Raw genomic sequence first — 21684 nt, 5'->3', positions numbered from 1 at the left:
TTTGTGTGCAAAGTAACTAGTAAACTAAGCTGTCAAATAATTGTAATGGAGTAAAAAACTACAATATTTGCCTCTGAGATGTAGCGCAGTAGAAGCTTAAAGTAGAAAGACTTGAAAAAAAGTAAAGTAAAAGTGCCAACATGTTTTGCTTGAGTACAGTACTTGAGTAAATGTACCTATAGTTACATTCCACAGTTGAATAAATTAGTGTTTTCATGGACCCATTCCAATCAATCCTGAATGAAATGAGAAGTCTACCAGCCAAGGATCCCTCATTGGTCGAGACAGATAATTATGCACGGGAGAACGTGGGTGTTGATTATATATTCTAATTTCTGTGATGGATATTGAAAACATTCTCTCGGATTGGGATTGCTTTGAGGATTGGATTGCAATCAAGTACATTTCATTTCGCTATATAATGTTAACAAAAGTCAAATAATGAATTTAATTCATTCTTGGCAGAGAGAGAGAGAGGGGGGGGGTAAGATTATCAATTACGCCATATCAATTATGTTAAATTGTAGGCTGTTAATGTAGCATAGAAAAGAAAGAAACCATTATTTCATGACGTGAAATTAACTTACTGCGTCTTTTTGATTGCACTTGTCTCTGAAGTCAGACGATACATGTGTGTGTTTTTGTGTGTGCGTGTGCGTGTGCGCACGTCTCTCTCTGCACCCATGGCTGTGTGCATAATGAATATTATACGGTATGTGGGTACTGTAAGTTATGCGTCATTTGTGATCATGCCGTTTATGGGTGGTACTGTCCGTGTGTACCTGTGTGTATCCATGTGTGCATCCACGTGTGTGTGTGTGTGTGTGTGTGTGTGTGTGTGTGTGTGTGTGTGTGTGTGTGTGTGTGTGTGTGTGTGTGTGTGTGTGTGTGTGTGTGTGTGTGTGTGTTAATATGCAAGTAAGCTATGCGTCATGCGATCATGTATTTATGGGTGGTACTGTACGTCTGTTCGTGTGTGTGTGTGTGTGTGTGTGTGTGTGTGTGTGTGTGTGTGTGTGTGTGTGTGTGTGTGTGTGTGTGTGTGTGTGTGTGTGTGTGTGTGTGTGTGTGTGTGTGTGTGTGTGTGTGTGTGTGTGTGGTGTGTGTATTGAAGATCCCAGGAGTGTTTCTTTTGCAGAGGTCTCTATTTAAGGATGAGGGGGAGACATGTGTCTCAGGTGTGCTGGGTGCGTCCACTGTGGATTGGGCTTAATTAATGGCACACCATCTGTCTTGTCTCCGACACAGAAAGACCGCCAGCTGCTCAAGCTTTGATCTCACCTGTCCTACACCGCAAAAAACCTCAGTACTCATTTGACTCAGAGAGCTTACAAACGGAACCAATTTGGTAAATGAACACTGAGGATTTTGCTGTGTGAGAGCCATGTGTGCATTTTACACGCACCCACGTGTTTGAGTGTGTGCACAGTTCTCACTTATCCTTCCTCACCAGTTCATTTCAGACCTGCTTGCCTGATATGACTTCTCAGAGTCACGTCCATGTTAAACAACTAGTCTAGACTTTTGTTAAGGGTGACGCAATTGTGACAAAAGCTCCTTTCTTATTGAAGTTTTCGCTTGCTGTTCATTCTCTGTCTGATTGGTACATTTCCACAGTTATTCATCTTCGGTGTGTGACTTGACAAGTGTGACGTGTCCGGTGATTCAAAGAAATACAATTGAGTTTTTCTTATTTGACTTCCTATAATCTTTTCATATCTTGTGGGTTCCCTCCTTGTTTCTTGCAGGATCCCTTAGATTTTGTGCTTGGGTCACTCGTATGATCTTCTCAGAGTCCAGTCCATGTAAAACAACCAGTATTGACTTCTTAGAGTGTAGTCCATGTAAAACAACTAGTCTTGATTTCTGAGTGTAAGCCATCTAAAACAACTTGTCTTCATAAAGGCCTCGCATGGAAAACCCTGCAAGCCTTGGAAACCTTGTAGCCTATGTCCAAAATTGTTACTTTTCAGGAAACGAAGAAAAAAATACCTGCGTTCCAATGGATCCAATATACTGTTATTATTTAGTCACAAGCTCTTGTTAATAATCTTCAATGGTTTAATATTTACAAAACGCACTGACAGACGTAACCACTTTCAACGGCATTAAAATGCAGTGTGTTGCGATGATGACATGTATTGTCTCTCTGTGGGAGCAGCTCCTGTGTATTTGCTGAGACAAGCTTCTCTCTGCAGCTGCTGCAGGTTGCAGAGACACCCGCGCCTCCACTGATCTGAAACAAATCTCATTACATTTCAAACCCAGTCGGAGGCTCGTTTTATAACGCGTTATTGAACTATATCAACTCACTGTCGTCGTCGTCGTCCCAAGGGAAGTTATATCGTTGTTGTCGGGCACAAACCTCTCATCTCCATATTTTAAAGAGGTGGTGCCATGGTTTTGCACTTTTTCTGTGTTTCATGTGTCTATGAGGTTGATAGAACTTCATTAAGCCACCTGGTGGTGGTTTTATGGTGTTTTATGTCTTCTCTGACTATTTTGAGTTTCTACCTGGAGGCTGAAACCTTGAGGGGTCAAACGTGCCAATAGAAAAACAGCACTTTAATGACACAGTAAAATTATACCCTCCCCCTCATTATCATAACACAACAGGTGTGGGCATGAGGAGGAGGAGGGACTAGGAGGCGTGTCCACATAAAAACATAACTTTAACACTTTCTGTACACTTTTTTGAAAAAAATCTTCCTCCTAGTATAACCATAATACCTGATGATTATGTTTTAGGGGGGTAAAAAATCACTGAAAATCCCGGCACCCTGTCTTTAACTTTTTGTGTTTTTTCGTAAATTAAGGCCCTACTTGGTCATACTACAGCGTCACACAAACGTATCGAAAGCAGCAGATCTGCAAGCTCGAAATGTGGCGCTAACAAACATTACAAAAGTTTGGGGATAGGCTGCTGGCATAGCGGTCCGGGCACCTATTGGCTACAATGTAGCCTGACAGCGTATCGCGGGTTCGAGTCCCAATTCCGACAGCCTTTGCTGCATGCGTGTCACTCCCCATCTCTCTTCCCGTTTCCTGTTAGCCTACTGTTCTATCAATAAAGGCATTAAAAAAAAAGTTTGGGGGAAATATGGAGATACAAGGTTTCATGCATGTGCGCTTGTGTGATACATTAGACAAGCATGTGCATGCATGCGTGCGTGTGTGCATGCGTGTGTGTGTGTGTGTGTGTGTGTGTGTGTGTGTGTGTGTGTGTGTGTGTGTGTGTGTGTGTGTGTGTGTGTGTGTGTGTGTGTGTGTGCGCGTGCGTGCGTGTGCGTGTGACTAATAAATAAACCATTGGATCTCAAAGTGGGTTCCAGGGGGTTCTTGAGGGGGTTCCATGGGGTCCCCAGGTAAAATATTATTATATTTAGATATTATATTAAATATTTGGACCCTTATGGATCCGCAGTTTACAAATGGAACCAAATGGACTGGTATTGGTTCCTTTGGTTCCATTTGTACACTCTGAGTTATGGGGTCCGTGGCCTCAAATGTATACCAAACTGGGGGTCATATATAAATTTAAAAGTTTGAGGACCAGTGAAATAAACCCAGAGTTTCCTTTCTTCTCTTTTCAGCCATGTCCACAGATGTTGCCCCTCCTCCCTCCCTTCCAATGACAGTACTTCTTAACAGTGTCCCACGGCCACCCCGTCAAAGTCATGGTGAGGTGTCAACGTCTTCAGTGGTTGAGGAACGCACAAAAGATCAGGAAGCCTGCGTCTGGAGCAGGGCTACTCAACTTAAGATGGCTCAGGGGCCACTCAGCAAAATACCAAAAGTCCAAGGGGCCGCCATAAAAATGACGGTCCTATTTTGGATTTTTCGATTTTGTAACGCACAAGAAAATGTACATTTTGACATCATATTCTTTTCACTGTACCAGTTTATTTTGTGTTGTGTGTATGTCCAGTGGCAGACACCTATCCTGGGCGCGCGGCAAAGCCGCGCGTCCGGAAAAATTTGGGGGTCAAACCCCCCCAAAAACCCGAAATGCATAGAAAACTATGCATTATACCTGTAACAATTGACGCACCTGTATGTATGTCTGTCTGTTTGTTTTTGAAAAATGTTTTAGCAACCCATATATTTGAACGGAAATGTATATTTTTATCCTGTGCTTAAAAAAAAAAAAAGAAAAAAAAGTTTTTTTTTCTTTTCTTTTTTCTTTTGACCATGAGGGGGCCGCCAAGACGCTGCGATCGGGCCGCAGGCGGCCCGCGGGCCGCGGGGTGAGTAGCGCTGGTCTGGAGGCTGCCTGTGACAGCGAGGGGAAACGCACATCACTTGGCACGCAGTTCAATCCCTCAGAGAGAGCTTAGAACGCAGTGAACGCACACACACGTTTCACAAGTTCCCGCACAGCTGGGGAATTACAGTGCTGGAAGTACTTACTTACTGTAAGTAAAAGTAGCAATACCACAATGTAGAAAATACTCTGATACAAGTAGAAGTACTGTATTCAAAATTTTACTTGAGTGGTAACTCGTAACTGAAGCTGTCGAATAAATGAAGTAAGAGTAAAAAGGTACATTATTTGCCACTGAGATGTAGTAGAATAAAAGTATAAAGTATTTAAAAATGTAAATACTCAAGTGAATTAAAAGTGCTTCAAATTTGAACTTGAGTACTAGAGTAGAGTACTTGAGTAAATGCACTTATATTTCCAGCACTGGCTATGAGGGAGAGAGAAGTTTCATAACGTCTCCGTCGGGTGGAAACCTCATACGTCCAAAACTGTTACTTTTAAGGATTCAAATTCAAAAACTGCAAAAGTAGCAGATCTACAAGCTCAAAACGCGTCGCTTCGTGCAACGTTTCGAGCTTGCGGATCTGCTACCTTTGACGCTTTTGTGTGACGCTGTAGTATGATCAAGTAGGGCGTTAATTTACGAAAAAACAGTTAGAATAGTTATTTTTAGTTATAACCATTATTTTATACTTTGGCTATTCAAAAATAGCAGATCTACAAGCTCATAGCTTGTAGATCTTTTTTTTTTTTTTTTGAACATTTTAGCAAATCTTCAAATATATATTTTTCTTAAGCAAAGTTTTTTTTTTAACTCAAATCTTTGATGCTTTTGTGTGACGCGTTTACGAAAAAAACACAACAAGTCAGAATATTGAGATAAGAGGTTTTCTACCTCGACAGCAACGATGAGTTAGAACAGTAGGGGAATGAAAGCAGCAGGCTTTTTGTTTATCACTCAGCGTGACAGACGCACTCACTCTCTCCACAGTTTTCTTTTTCATTTCTATTCCATCTAGCATCCTCCACCACCACCCACCACCATCCACTGCTCAATGTCAAAAAAGTACTTTTCTACATAGCTTGAAAGGAGGTGGGAGAAAAAAAACAACCTAGAATTGTATTTAAATCATTTGTATTCCATACAGAGTGGATTTCAGCCTTCCACACGCTCCTGTCATCTAACCTCGTGAAGCTTTTAAAGATTTGTTCCCTCAATTTCATAAAAGAGATCGGCTATGAGTGACAGACCGCTAACAGCACAAAGGGAGTGATTTGAGGTTATTTCCAATTCACAGTTTTTTCTTTCTTTTTTTACTTTTACTTTTATATACAGTATAGGAGAGTAGGTATTGCCCACTTGCATAATTTATTTCATTGGATAGACTGTTTAGAACAGTGTTTCTCAAAGTGGGGTCTGGGGATCCCCAGGGGTCCTTGAGGGGGGTTCCAAAGGGTCCCCAGCAAAATTAGTTAATATACAGTAGCATCTAAATCAGTTTAGCCACTTTGACCTTAACAGTATATCTCTGCTGTCCGGCAGAAACCAGCTAACTCCAAAATGTTCAGTTAGGAGGTTTTGTTCATCATTGATAAGAACAGCTGAATGGACCTCCAAGCTCACAATGAGGTTGGAGGTCAAAAGGGGGTGGAGCCTGGAGTCAGCAAAACCAGCTAACTCCACCCCCCTTTGGTGGACCCCTTTGGCTGGTTTAGCAGAAAGTTTGAGGATCCAAAGGAGTTGGCTGGTTTTGTCAGAAGCACTTTTTAATACTTTTCATTGGTTCAATATGTGTTTAATTAACACACAGACGTAAAGGGTATTCAATAGAACTGATTTAAGGGAAAAAAAATGCAAAAGCGGAAAAGTTAGCTGGTTTCTGCCGGACAGCAACGATATTACTGTTAATAAGGGGTAAGCTATTTGAAAATAGCTGACGGGCGATGCAACACGTTGTGAGCTTGTACTCTAGACCATGGGTTCCCAAACTTTTCAGCCCGCGACCCCAAAATAAGGCGGCCATTGACTCGCGACCCCACCTAAACCTGGAGGTAATTTATGCACATAAACTTGCACGTTCGGTGCGCATTTGAAATGTATTAAAATGGTAAAACGTACTTTTTGTAATCATTTGAGGTTGTATTTCATCCATTCTGTTGAATTTAAAATAAAAAAAAATAAAAAAATATATATATATTTTTTTATGACCCAAAATAATTTCGCGACCCCACCGTCGGTCTCCCGCGACCCCAAGTGGGGTCGCGACCCCAACTTTGGGAACCCCTGCTATAGAGGACCCCGGTCAATGAAGTATAATCGGGTTTAAGTGGTTAAGTGCAGTGGAGGAGGTAGGTGATAGAGTGGAATCTATGCTATTACCTAGTACCTGAAAACATCTATGGAGTCTCCCAAAACCTTCTCTTGTCCTCCTCACTAAACCCAACATATGTGTTATTGTCATTCTTGTAACACATCATTTGAGTGGCTAGGCCTTTCTCAATTATTACACAATTGCCTAATCTTAATTATTTGATATTATTTTACATAACCGTTATAATCCTTTCCATGTTGAAACATTTTCATACATTTTCAAATATAAAAATATAATTTGTAGAAATAGTTGATCTACAAGCATACAACGTATCGCATCACTATTATTTCTATTAAACTATTACATTTTCAAAAGTATAAAGTTATTAAATGTCAGTAATTTCTTTCTTATAGTTATTTGTCATATGTCAAATGTGTGTTTACAAAGCCTAAAAGCAAAACAGAAATGTAATATTTATTTATATGTTCCAATGTTCAATGTCAAAAACACAATTAAATCGTTAATCGCAATTATTTTTGACAATTAATCGTCAAGTAAAATGTCATAAATGTGACAACCCTATGAGTGGCATATATCTTTCCCTCTGAAAAACAAAGAACTGTGGTTACACTCAATTCAAGTATGCTTGTGACAGGAAGTCACACCTCTCTGCTCAGCTCAATTCTGCAGCAAAGAACTTTCGCACAGAATTAGCTAGTTAGCAAATAGTAGTAGCAAAAAGTTTGTTGTGAAGAGCAACACGCAAAATGGCGGAAAATCTAGTCTGGCACAAATGGGCATATACTGTAGGTTGCATCATGATACTATAGGGGAATCTAGAGGGAAAAAATGTTGATTGTACAACGGTGCAAGAGTTATGGGCCAAAACGTGAAGCTGCTTGTTATAGCGCCACCATGAGGCTAAATAAAGAAATTGGTGTAAAGGTTATTTTTTGGCCTACTGGGAGTGTGTGTGCAAATTGTCATGCTGGTCAGTCCGGTGGTGCCAGTCTGCCAAACCAATCGGCAATGAAGGGGTTAAGTGCAGTGCAGCGGGTACTGTAGGTGATAGCATAGAATCTATCTACTGTATGCTATCACCTATCTGGATCTATGCCGTCTCACAAAACCTTTTCTAAACATCTCTTGTCCACTCCTCACTAAACCCAATGCATCTATGTGTCATTCTTTTCACATCATATAAGCGTCATATATCTTTCCACCTGAAAAACAAAGAACTGTGGTTACGCTCAAGCATGCTTGTGAAAGGAAGTCACACCTCTCTCTTGTTGGACGCAACGTGCTGTGCTGCTCAGCTCGATTCTGCAGCAAAGAGCCTTTGCACAGAATTAGCTATATGGCTTTGAGTGTGACGTGCACACTGTCCTAAATTCTAAAAACGGTCTTCACACCCACATTTCTCAGAATCACTAAGGAGTTGCATTTGTTACCTTCTGCTGCTGTACGTTATTAAAAATGTCACATACTTATTTCAGAGTGATGGCTTTTTGGTCAGCACTCATCAAATTCTTAACTCTAACTTAAACATATCAGTTCCCTTGTTTTGCTAAAAGCTCAGTCCACACCAGTGGACAAGTGAATGAACAAGTTGCTCAGGAGAAGGCAGAATCCCACCTTAGGAGCTGTGGTGTAAAGTAACAAAGTTCTCTCTCTCTCTCCCAGGTTTAATGTTATTATTCTACCAGTGTATACAGTAGCTTAATTTAAGTCAATTTAAGTGGACAGTAACCATTGTGACAGCATTAGAATGTTACGTTCCCAAGATTTCTAATTCCATATGTGACAGCGTTCACTTGAAAGAATGGTACTGGACAAAATGATCCAGTCTTTATGGCTTTATTTCATGTATTCAAGCAAACAAGCAAACAAAAAAAGTTCAAAACACAGTTAATGAACCTTGAAGAAAAACAACTGCCTGGCTGTTTTGTTACGAAATGCACTTTGAACCTTTACTTTGACTTTTACTGAAGGTGTCCTCCCCGACACCAGGGTCTAAATGTCTCAATGGCAGAGTAAGGAGACCACCTACAACCACTGCAGATGTACTAGTTATATTGTATTATTAACATGTACCATGTACAGATTTGTTAAAATAATGTTTTATTCATTAACTTGAGTTCCGGATTGTAGCTTTAAGGAACTGATTTGGACCAAACCTAGTTCAGAATACATTACACAGAGTGCAACACACTTAATTGATCTATATGAACATGGTAATAAAATGGAACAGATGGCTGTTGTTATTCACATTCTATAGGCTCTCCTTTAACTAAATAATGAAGATATTTGAATTGTAATGTACATATCTATGTGCATGTTGAGTAGAATTGCAAGGCAGGCAAACCAAAGCAAACACAAACTGCCACATGCAAACACACCCATCATGTACAGTAGCTGTACCAACACACCAGCTAACTAATACATGGAGAAAATGATGGTTTCAGTAGATAACTCTTTCACAGATCCAGTGGTTAAGTGCAGTACATGACCTGTCGTTCCATGTTCCATGTTCTTTAACCCGAGGGTTAGGGTTAAAAAACTCAGCACAGTCTTCTTCTGTATTAGGAGGGTCTCCTTTGTTATTAGGCTCAGGAAATGTCCAGTACCTGGAGAAAAGTAGGAACATTTAGTCAATTACCTTACCTGTACAAGGATGGGTTTTCACTCTAATTATTGTTTTTAATCATTACCTCAAATTATATTCTAGATATTAGTTTCAAATTAACTGGATTATGAAATAAACAACTTATTGTTATAATATAATTGTTCTAGTGATTGTCACGATGGGAGGTTTGTATTTTATTATAATACTACTCGGAGCCTTGCATGTCGGCAGTGGTGGAAAGTAACAAAGTACATTTACTTAAAACTGTTTTTGAGATATTTGTACATTACTTGAGCATTTCCAATTTCCAATACTTTTACTTCTACTCCACTACATCTCGGAGACAAATATTGAACTTCTACTCCACTACAATCATTTGAACATTTTAGTTACTAGTTACTTTTCAGATATAAATTATGATATTATGAAACATACATTAACCAATTTAGCCCTATTTTATACATAGGCTATTTGAAAATAGCCGATCGACAAGCTCACAACGCGTCGTAGATCTGCTTTTTTCAAACATTTTAGTACTTTTACTTTTGATACTTTAAGTATATTTTGATGCCAATTCTTTTGTACTTTTAATTAAGTAAATTTAGAATTCTGGAGTTTTACTTGTAACAGAGTACTTTTTCCACCACTGCATGTCGGGAATGATGCAAGTCGTTCTCTTCCTTCAACTCAACAGCTCTCGTAATTTCTGTTTCTTCTTTTTCTTTATAGGGTTTTATGGTGGTTGGCATCCTTATTTGCTACATTAACCCACAAACTTGTTTATTATATAAATGTCTCCTCTGCTGCTGCATTATATTTTGTATAAGTCACTTCTTCAACTTCTACTTTCCTCAGCTCATCCACCATGCTATCCCTTTCCCTTTGGTAGTGACTACAGTCTATAATAGCATATTCCACAGACTCCTCTTCCTGGCAATGATCACATAGACCTGTTTGCCAATAAAATGTTTTATTTAACGAACCGTTTCCCAGTAAAAAAAAAAACGTATTTAACCCTGTAATGATGACCTCCTCTCTCTACTTCTCATACTTTACCATTCTGTTGTCACCAATTTCTCTTTGAATGTTATAAGAATACCTTCTTTCTCCTCCTCCATCCCAACATTACTGCCATTCTGCTACCACATTGTTCCATATTACATTGCATATGAAGCCATGCTATATTGGCTGTGTGACACAAAGTTTGGCCAATCAGTTAAGCCAACGGATCTGGTTGGCCAATCAGGGACTAATACTGGCTAGGTGGCACAAACGTGGCTTGACGCTCGGCCAATCTGTGTCTGCTTTCCAAATTACACCCGTGTCAGACTGTCAGACTGACAGAGAGACACACATAGATTTGGTGAATTTAATAGAAGGATTTAACACCATTTAGAAGAATCTAGTAAAGAGGGAATATGTGAATTTTATTAAAATGCTTCTTGAAATAAATGGAGTAGAAAGAAGGTAAAGTTTTACGTTGGTGTGGTCAGTCGCGTTCCATCGACCCACTTCCAGGTTGCTTCTATCTCTCTGTCAGTCAAACCCAGCCACACTCTCCAGTTTAGACGAACAACAAAGTCCTGGACAGAAAAGATGCTGGTTACTGAAGTACAAACTGAACAATATTTGAGTCTCCACAAATGAGGTTATAGCATGCACTATGCACTAATTTACACACACGGATGCATAAATGTACGTACGTACGAACAAACACATACTCACATGCGCGCGCGCGCACACACACACACACACACACACACACACACACACACACACACACACACACACACACACACACACACACACACACACACACACACACACACACACACACACACACACACACGCACATTATACCTGTTTTTCTTTGCTGTTTATGACCATCAGGTCTGATTGGTTGTCTTTACAGTATTGTCTGCTGTCCTCCCAGTTTTTCTTCTCAGTAGAGATGTAATAATAACTGCTGGCAAGTTTCTTCCATCCAGGTAATTCTAACAACACAGAAACATCGACACTGTTCTTTAATCTGCTCAGATTAATGACAAATGATGAACAACATGACGTAACAATGAAGGAAAATAGATAGTGATGTCTCACTGACCACAGAGCCTCTTCTTCAGGTCATCTGTCTCTTCAGTCAGGTTGATATTTCTGGTCTGTAATTCATCCAAACTGGTCTGGAATTTGGCTTTCTCTTCAGCCAGGTTATGTCTGGTCTGTTTGACCAGGTCGCTGTCTGCGAGAAGGAGAATCAACAAACTGATTTTTTTTACATACAACTATGTTCTGTTAGTAAATCTTCACTTGACAATGAGACAAAGGGCCAAGTTTTGGGCAAACGGGCAAACAGGCTAACTGGCGTGACGTGCAGTCAACAGCGGTGGGAAGTGGTGACAGACTTTCTGTGTAAAGAAGGCTTTCATATCATACTTGCTAGTCCTAGTCGTTATGGATACCACCGCGAGTTAGACCGCGTCACAGGATGCCTGGAATTCCATATATGGAGCTAACTGACATATCCAAGTCTGACATCATAGACTCCATCTTTGGGCATGATCGACATTGGGACTCCATATATGGATATGACTGACTCATAGTGACATAACCGGGATGACACAAGCACCATAGCCAACGATATAAACGGCAAGGGAATCTCAGAGACAGATTCAGATCTAACAATGACCCCAGAGTAGATCCTCAAACCTCTCACCGGGAGCGTACCATGTACTAGCCGGGTATCTGGCCTTACAACCAGATACTCCGGCGCAGGGCCGCAGGAAGGGTAGTGCGAACGGTGCGGCCACACAGGGCCCCGCACTTGGGGGAGCCCCGCAAAAATAAATAAATAAATAAATCTTTTTAACAGAATCACATTTATTAAGAGTTATAAAAAGAAATAACCGCAAATAAAAACTCGGAAATATCCGCCCAAAACCGCAAAAATACTCCACCTCCCCCATCCTCGCGCGCGCGAGGATGGGGACTTCGCACAGGGCCCCGCATTTCTCCCAGACGGCTCTGCTCCGGCGACTACAGAGCCCTTCCCACTGATTCTCTAGAATCACCCTCTAGAACATCTCGGTTTTAAGTTCTGCTTGGACACCATTGCAGCGGGTCTTGGCTCAGGTTTAGATAACCAGTCGAGCCTTTGGTCTTTTTGATCCTGTATTTTCAAGACTTGAGAAAGGTGGAGAACCAGTGAATGAAGTAGACTGAAAATATCATCAGTGAGTGTGTTGCAGGTGGATTAAGTCATGACCAATCAAATCATCGCTTTTCATTACCTTTAAGGGCAGTGCGCTGCACAACTGCATTGTGGTCACATGATTTCCACAGTGTCATGGAAGAAAAGCCTCGGAAATTGAATTTCTCTCATTAGTTGACAATTGATCCTTGTCCTAGAGGCGAACAGCGTTTTCCTAGCGACTTGCAGGCGAGGGGGGGGGGGGGGGGGCGGGGTGAGAGCCTGGCAATGCACTTTTATGAGAAACAACCTGGCAAAACATGTGCGTGCATTAGCGCAAGATGAGGATAAAGGAAACATTCAGTCTAAATGTCCAGTTTGCTTATTCACAACTACTACTACTTTTGTATTTGAAACTTTACATTTCTCTAAATATTATAAACTTTCACGAAAGTACAAATATAATTTATGAAAAGGCTACTATAGGCTAAAGCTGCAAAAATAACAAACTACAGTACAGCACCTCAAACAGATGCCAAAGCAGATGTTGGGAGGAATATATTAATGCAATTCATATATCTGGCACTGGTTCTATGAGAAGCAATTATCACTGTAAAGTCCAGTTCATATAAGCCCAATTCATGACTGGCAAGTAAACTACAAGAACAGACAGAATAACGGCTCAGGGTCCACATGGACGCAATGGACACATTCACAAATCGCTGTCCCAAACAATTGCAGTGCGCTGCTGATTTGCAGATGACACCCCCCCTACTGCACCTCTCCTCCCACACTGGTGCACCACAAGTCCACCAAACACACGCAGATGTGTTTCCCAATGTATTTCAAGCAACAGACGTCAACACAATTTCTGAATCAAATATGACATGTAAAGATACTTTTATATGTTTATAGAATGACACTCACTGTGTATGACCAGGCCAATGATGGCAGCCAATAGGAGAAGACACAGCGTTCCCAGACAACCTGCAGCAGCTCTGGAACAGTTCTTTCGCTCATTAGAGTCTGAAAATATAAGACCCATTTTCAAGGTATTGCTTCAAATATATATATATATATATATATTTTACATTACTCAAGGCAGATGAAATGAATTGTGTGGCTATCCAATCACGTATGAATAAATGCAAATGTTCCATTAAAAACAGCCAATAAAGTATTGATAATTACATGTACATTGTTTTTCTTGATTGGTCATTCAGAATGATTCATTCCTCCAGTAAAATAAACCCCACTTCAGTGTGGAATTTATGAAGCAAATATTAACTCCAGCACAAGTCTAGTGATTTTTCAAACACTACTGGCCCTTAGTAAGAAACTAGTTAACAAGAAAATAGTTTCTTGTTAACTTAGAAACTAGTTAACAATGTGTTATTATTGAGTCCACTATCACATTAAGTTGGCCTGAAAATAAGAACAATTTTGACAGCATTCACAGTCAGGGCCGATGACAGGATTCTTGGGTGGGGGGACAAGATTTCCGTCCGAAGCGCGAATATTTTTCGGTTTTAATTCGGTTATTTATTAATTTCTTATTATATTTTTTCATTTTTTTCTCTGTTTTTCATTACATTTATTATTATTTTTGCCCTCAAAACATTAAGTCGCGGGTGTCTTTGCGCGATTTCACGTTGGCCACTTTAGCCACCTCAAGCCAATATATAGTCAGTTCTGTTCATAACCAGTGGTGGAAAAAGTATTCACATGTTTTACTTGAGTAAAAGTATCAATACTGCAATGTAGTAAAAGTCAATTCAAAATGTATTTCAGTAAAGGTACAAAAGTATAAAAATTTACTTTGAGTACCAAAAGTAAAAGTACTCCTTTGTGAGTACACTGTTTGGGATAATTTTTACACAGGGCACTGTTCCTTTATGAATTACATTATAGCCACTTCTCCAGAGAGCACTAAACCACTGCTCTGGCATAACATCCATAGATGTGTTAGTTAACCAGTTTAGCGTTGTATTATTAAAACATTTTACCTCCATGCTGTGCTGTGTTCCTCTGTACAGCATTCTGCTGGGTCCCACGGTCAGGGCGATGAACTCTGAGGCTGTCATATGTGTGGGTTGTCGGGTATGGCCTGGTGTACACGTCCTCAGACATTCTAGTTCATCTTCAAACTACGCTTGTTGTACAACTTGATGGAAGACACAACCTGCAGAGCAGCCTATTGTTAACTTCTTTGAAGAGGGCAGGCGTAGCCAGCAAATGTCACAGGATATGCCCACGCAGCCCACCTCTGCTGTGGCGTGCATTTCCTCAGCTACAATATGACTTTAGTGAATTCACAGTTATCAATAGGACAGACTGTGAATGATGACTTTGTCTTTGTTCATATCCTTGCAGATGGTATAGCATTAGGCCTCATGGTAAATATGATACATGTTCCACTCTGGAGGGATTTCCATGAATGAAAGCTACCCAGAACTCAGAAGCTTAGGGAGTGGTTGATCATAGTTTTTTCAACTTTTGTTGAGGACACTGATCTGTGTTTTAAATGGACTGTCCTTTACATACATACACTCATGACTTTTAAATTATTATGCACATTAGCCACTTTTTTTATGCACTTCCTAGCATCCCTATTGTGGGGTGAACTCTTTGCGAAAATAGCCGATATACAAGCTCACAATCCATCACAATGTGACACATTGTGAGCTTGTAGATCGGCTATTTTCAGTGATATGTATTATTTGGTGTAGAGGGAAATAAGGAGGGGGCCTAGTATAGACCTATAGAGCATGGGTTCCCAAACTTTTCAGCCCGCGACCCCAAAATAAGGCGGCCATTGACTCGCGACCCCACCTAAACCTGGAGGTAATTTTTGCACATAAACTTGCACGTTCGGTGCGCATTTGAAATGTATTAAAATGGTAAAACGTACTTTTTGTAATCATTTTAGGTTGTATTTCATCCATTCTGCTGAATTTAAAATAAAAATAAAAAAGTAATAAAAAAAATGATTTTTTTAAATTAATTTTTTATGACCCAAAATAATTTGGCGACCCCACCGTCGGTCTCCCGCGACCCCAAGTGGGGTCGCGACCCCAACTTTGGGAACCCCTGCTCTAAGACCTGCTATTTTTTTTAAACATGTTAACAAAATAAATCTCATATGGGGGTCCCTAGCACAAAATAGTTTCAGATGGGGGTCTGCGGCCCAAAATTTATATTTATTTACCCACGGACGGAATATGTAATTTATTCGTCTTCTAAGAAGGCAGCATTCCTTATGCCTGAATTATACAATAGCCGATCTACAAGCTCACATCGTGTGGCAGCATGGTGCCTCGTGAGCTTGTAGCCTATATTGGCTGTTTTCGGTGCGAGACACTGGCGTGTACCTAAGTATAAATCAGACGTAAGTCATATAGACCTAAACCACTACATCCACTGTTCAGTTGAAAACAGACAACAGCATAAAGGACAACGCCTTTTTTTTCGGCCTCAAAGCACACCAGGTCCATGAGATAGGCAACACTTAACACACTGAAGAATGTCACAGTTGTCTGATGCCCTTGAATGGATGTGAAAGTTAGCAGTGTGAAAGAGAGGGCAGGGAATACATTTCACGATGATGCCCTGAGTTAGATAAGAAATCTGTGTACGGTACCTCCCTCCCATAAGCCCAATGCATAAATGTGCAACATTGTCACGTTTTGTTACCGTGGTGGATGTCGTGATTTAGATTGTATGGTTTAATAGATATTGGGGGTCCAGTGTGACATACTCTTATTGGACTCAGAATCTCAAGTGGCTGGCTCCCCTGATAACCAGGCCTGGTGCCTTTCAATACAGCTCTTTTGTGATTGGTTGGAACGGTCATTTTTATTTGGCGATGTATATGACCTTGATGTCCCAGTCACCTAGCGCCGATTCTCCCGAGATACAATTTACATGAAATGGACAGCGAACACCCAAGGTTGTGGAGAAGACAACGGTCCCATTTATAGATGAATGCACCCTTTCTTTCCTTTCTTCACCACCTAGCACTTTTATTCTCCCGTTAAACAATGAACTTAATTGCACAGCGAATCGACAAGGCCTTCAGACTCATTTTCTATGCAAGAGTCTCTCAAGCGTCTCAAAAAGATTCCTAAAGGCAAGCAGAGCGGAGAGCTCTCTTCTTTTTTGCTGGGCCCTGTGGTTAGCAATGCATGCCTAGGTAGAGCCGCATGCATTTAGTTTTTATGAATGGCACTCTGATTACAAATCAGCTGCATTGTTATTGCTAGGTCAATGCTGAAATTGCACGAGTGTGTTTAAGTGAATGGTGTTTGTGATTGGAGAGGGGAGGGTTTAATGGGACTGTAGTAGCCTCCTAAAAGCACTTCTAAAGGACCATATCTGCTCGGCTCTCCAGTCCTGAGCAAATTATTATTTTTTAAAAGGTCTTTCTACGTGTCTGGTCAAAACTGTATGAGCTTCTGAGCGTCAGACTACTTGTCAACCAGTATCCTACACCAGACACCAGGGTCTACATGTGTCAGTGGAAGAGTAGGGAGTCCACCTACAACCACTGCAGATTAAATAATTAGTTATATTATATTAACATTGTTTAAACCAGTCTGTATGGTAAACCAGTCTGTATGGTATAGAGTATGTTTTATTCATTAAAATAAGTTCTGGATTTCAGCTTTAAGTTAGTTACCTATATATAATCCATTTTGGTTGTTCACCTCGATATTGTTTGGGGTAGACACTCTGTCAGTCTATAACGGGAAGTAAGAATGACTTAGTTACAGTGCAGGCTAGTATAATGGGCTCCCAGCCCCAGTGCACGCTATGGGTTGTGAACCACACACGCACTCACACACATGCATGCACAGGCACGCTCACACGCTAACCACACACACACCGTTAGTCGAATGTATTTTGCCAACATTGTGTTATATTTTTACAGGGGAAGTTGAACGAGTTACTTAGGCTATTGTATTGGCAAAGTAGAGAGGTCAGAGAGATGGCTATCAGAATTCAGCACCGTGGATAGCGCCCTGACACGAGGTAATGTAAACAGTCCAGCATTCAAATCAAGTCAACTAATCAACCAACTAGGCCTATAGGAATGTTTGCAAAACTATAGCTGTTATTGGGAAGAAGAAAAGTCCTGCACTCACCTATTTGAATGGCATTTGACAAGCCCTGCTTTGTGCAAAATCCTTCCATTGTTATAGAAGGGTGCACTGCGGTCTCCAAATAGCCATCACGGCTCACAGTACGCACAATCACATTTTGGAGAGTAAAACAAAGCCAGTTGTACAACAGTTTTATACCAGCTTTTGCAGATGTATATAAACTAATTCAGGAAAGGCATGAAAGCTCAGCTTGCAAATGTACTCACAGCTCAGTTTGTCAATCTTGACCTTCTTTGACATGATCAAATAGAGATTTGACATTGGACAACAACATCACCACCCAGCAAACATAATTGCATATGACAACTACTGTATATCAAAGAAAATAAGAAATGATTGAATTGTTTTAATAGTTTCTTTATAGCTTTTATAGTTTATGTAGCATATAGTTTATAAGCATATCATTTTGTTATATATTGCTATAGACTATTTTAGTAAAAGATAAAATTCCAGGGCAGAGATGGGTTTGCCTTTCCGTGGGTATAACAGGCCAATAGCCCAAGGCTCCTCTAGCGCCACCCTTAGACCAAAAATGTCCAGTTGCAAACGAGACATCTCAAAATGTAATGCTTGTTAAGTTGAGAGTAGCAGGGCTTGAACACAAAGTTTAACCTGAACATCTTCAGGCAAGTACTGACCACATTGAGGCACTGAGACCGAGACAACCTCTCCTTGTTCTCCAACAGCTTTTGAAGTTTTTCACTATAAGACAAGGCTTTCAAAACCATTTTTTAATTGGAGAGTAACGAGGCCTGAACACATACATTAGGACTACAACTGTTTTCTTAACTCCAGTCACTGAGCCATTGAGCCCTATACAACCTCTACTCGTTCTCTAAAGGGCTTTTCAATTCATCATTGAAAAATTGACAGTAAATAAATACCCAAATAACAGAAAAACATATAAATGATATAACACAATATGCTAGCACAAGATGCAGTGTTACTTGCCATGTGTTCTTCTGGATTGTTAATGTATGGCATGCTACCTGACTCTGTGTTGATGTATTAGTGTCAGTTATCAAAGACAAAACCAGTAAAATATCCAGCATAGAAAATCACAGACCAGTTGCTCCGGCTCAATACTGTTGTAGAGGTGCATCCTTGGTTAGCAGTTTTGGTTTGTAATTGTTTTACTTGAATTCATTTACACAAGATATTGTGGAGTTTTTACATTTTGCGCTGTCCAGCGGGTCACTTATTTTGCCCCTCCTGCTTATTTTTGCACATGATTGTATTACACATAGTATATGGAATGAATGCACGCAATGACATTTTGTATCCGCTTTATATTTATTCCAGATACATTGAGCAGTTAGCATGAGAAAACATACGTTTACATTGCCAAAGCAAGTGTCAAAACATAATAAAAACAATTTAAGAAAAGAATGGGGAAAGTTCAGTACAGTTGTACAGTTGGAGGGGGTACAGCACTCATATTGCAACTTATATAGTATACAGAAAAGCCTCAGATTAAAAATGTGTTTAAAGGTAGCAGCTCTGTTTATATGTGCAGTAGGTATATGTCAGAGGTCCTCTCTGTACAGATAGACTAGTGTAGGAAAACATAATGATTAGAAGTGTGGTTGTATTCTATTGGCTAACCTTCTTTTATCAACAGTTCACAAATCTTGCTTCTGTGTTCGCACATTGTTGTATTTCTCCCAGTAGGCATGGGAGTTTGTGTGTGTGTGTGTGTGTGTGTGTGTGTGTGTGTGTGTGTGTGTGTGGGTGTGCGTGTGTGCGTGCTTGCGTGCGTGCGTGCGTGCGTGCACGTGTGTGTGTACTTGTATTTGTATTTTTTTAAACATTTTTTAAAAGGTTGTTTTATGGTTAAGAATTATTTCTGGAGTTAGGCATACATTTAGGAAAAGATTCAGGTTGGGGTGGTGGTTTAGGATTAGACATTTTAGAGGTTATAGGTTTGCGGGTTAGGATTGGAATTATGGCTGATTTACAGTTCCACGCTGGTGTCGCACGCCGAAAATATCAGATCTACAAGCCCACAAGCCACAACGTGTCGAAGCATGACACGTTGTGAGCTTGTAGATCTGATATTTTCGGCTTCAGGATTAGGTTTAAAAATGGCCAAAAAACATTTTTAAATTGCATTCATAAAATTGCCATTTCTAATACGTTGATGTAAATACGTGACGTTGCGCTGACCTTAGCACAATGACTGGCGGTCCCACAGCACCGGGGCATACATTATAGCCATGCTGGGACCATGGGTCTGTGCCATCATCCCTTCTGGTGCCTAGAATTATTTATTCGCAGACTTAGCAGTTCCCGAAGAAAGAAACAAATAGACAAAAAGCTAAAAACCACAACATACAGCACAAATCATTGAAATAATAACAAATGACTCACGTATTATTTTGGTATTGATTGGTGGCGCATGCTGCCGTTATGCTGTTGTGATGGAGTGTGCCTGAAGCTCATGCGGTAAATCACAAAGCGGTTGGATTGGATTGTACTTGAGACTGAACTAAATCACCGCCCTGTCTTATTTGCGTCTTTGAATATTCATCAATTCATATTTCACTTCTCGTTGTCCAGTCAAAGTGTTTTACAGCAAGGCAGACATTTCCATCACAGCCCCCGTCCAACAGTTACTCAAACTGATCAATTTAATCGATTATAGAAAATAATTGATAATTAAAGGTAGGGTAAGTGATATTTTTTGGTTAAAACAAAAAGTATTTTGTTAAAAGGTCAAAGCACTATATTCTGATAGTAATCATTGCTATATAGTGTTTGTTCAGTAACAGGAGTCTCCATGTCTCTCCAGCTCTTTAATAAACATAAAATACATTTTCCGGTAGGTGTCAAAATCTCAGCCAATCAGGAGAAAGTACCCATTTTTGTCTCCGCCAGGCCGAAAGGCATGGCGAGAGAGTATGTTTTGCCCCCTGTCCGTCCGTCCGTCCGTCCGTCCGTCATTCTGTCTGTGTACAGCTAATCTCCGGCACCGTTGGCTTGCTCGCAGTGAAACTGTGCACACACACTTCCTGGATGCCACAGCAGAAACTCTGGCCCAAATTTTTCACATGGCCCTTTTATAGCGCCACCAGGAGGCCGATTTGTGCAAAACATATTTTTTGACAGTATTCCTACAGATTTTTTCAAAAAATCCTGCAAATCGGTAAACAGTATCTCTAGAGTCATTAAACGAAACAGCTCTTTCAGATTTTTCATATTCCATCCTGATTGGCTAAAAATGGCTTCCAAAGTTTGCAGGAGTGCTCCGTTTTGAACAAAATGCCTAAAATCATGAACACAGCATGCAATTTCCTTGACATTTTGCATGCATATTTCCACTATGCCGAGGAAGAAATGCCACTTGAAAATGTTCAAATCAACCTCATGGTGGCACTATAACAGGCCGATTCGTGTTTTTACCTATAACTGCACCGATCTGTGTAAAACTTTGTAAGCGCACACCCTAGAGGCCAAGGAAAACCCTTTGCCCTGCATTTTTCACATCTGCCTTTTATAGCGCCACCAGGAGGCCGACTTATGTAAAACACACTTTTTTATATTACGCCTTCCGATTTTATCCACATTTCACGCAAATCGGTACACATGATCTCTATAGTCATGTGATCAAGACGGATGTGTTTGATTTTTCATATTCCATCCTGATTGGCTAAGATTGACATCTGCAGTAATGGCTTGTTTTTAACAAAATGCCGCAAATCATGAACGCAGCGTCCGATAGCGGTCAAACTCACATTCACACTATGTTGAGGAGCAAATGTCATCCTTTTAACATTGGCCTGTTATAGTGCCATCAGCAGGTCTAATTTAGCAAAACACATTTTTTGAACAAAAGGCCTCAAATCATGAATGCAGTGTCCGATTGCCATGTAAGGCCTAAGAAGAAATGCCACCGTTTTCACATTGGCCTGTTATAGCGCCACCAGGAGGCCACAATAACCTACCTGACCTGGCGGAGACCTGTGCTCCGAGGAGCACTTTTTCTAGTTAAGCTTCATTTTTATAGTGTTCCAGTTCCAATTTTGCCTGCTCATTTCTTAGTGTCATCACTTCCAATTTCACTTGTTTAATCTATATCCTGATTGAGTTATCTATCCTGATTGGATAAAATTGGAAATGAAACTGAAACTGAA

The 21684-nt window shown here is 40.3% G+C and overlaps 1 protein-coding gene across 1 annotated transcript; it reads right to left on the bottom strand.

Moving 5' to 3' along the window:
- Positions 1-8700: 8700 nt before the first annotated feature.
- On the bottom strand, positions 8701-14536 carry LOC308100279 (CD209 antigen-like protein A). Its single transcript, XM_080449274.1, has 6 exons — positions 14396-14536; positions 13317-13415; positions 11307-11441; positions 11063-11196; positions 10682-10785; positions 8701-9203 (listed from the first exon to the last, which is right to left on the bottom strand). Exons 1-6 carry the CDS (start codon positions 14517-14519, stop codon positions 9038-9040), a joined length of 762 nt encoding a protein of 253 aa, XP_080305400.1. The 5' UTR covers positions 14520-14536; the 3' UTR covers positions 8701-9037.
- Positions 14537-21684: the final 7148 nt, after the last annotated feature.

The sequence above is a fragment of the Gymnoscopelus braueri genome (genome assembly GCF_963280865.1).
Source record: "Gymnoscopelus braueri genome assembly, chromosome: 2".
NCBI lineage: Eukaryota > Metazoa > Chordata > Actinopteri > Myctophiformes > Myctophidae > Gymnoscopelus > Gymnoscopelus braueri.
Note: the sequence above shows the minus strand (reverse complement) of the source record. Positions and strands in the feature narration are given on the sequence as shown.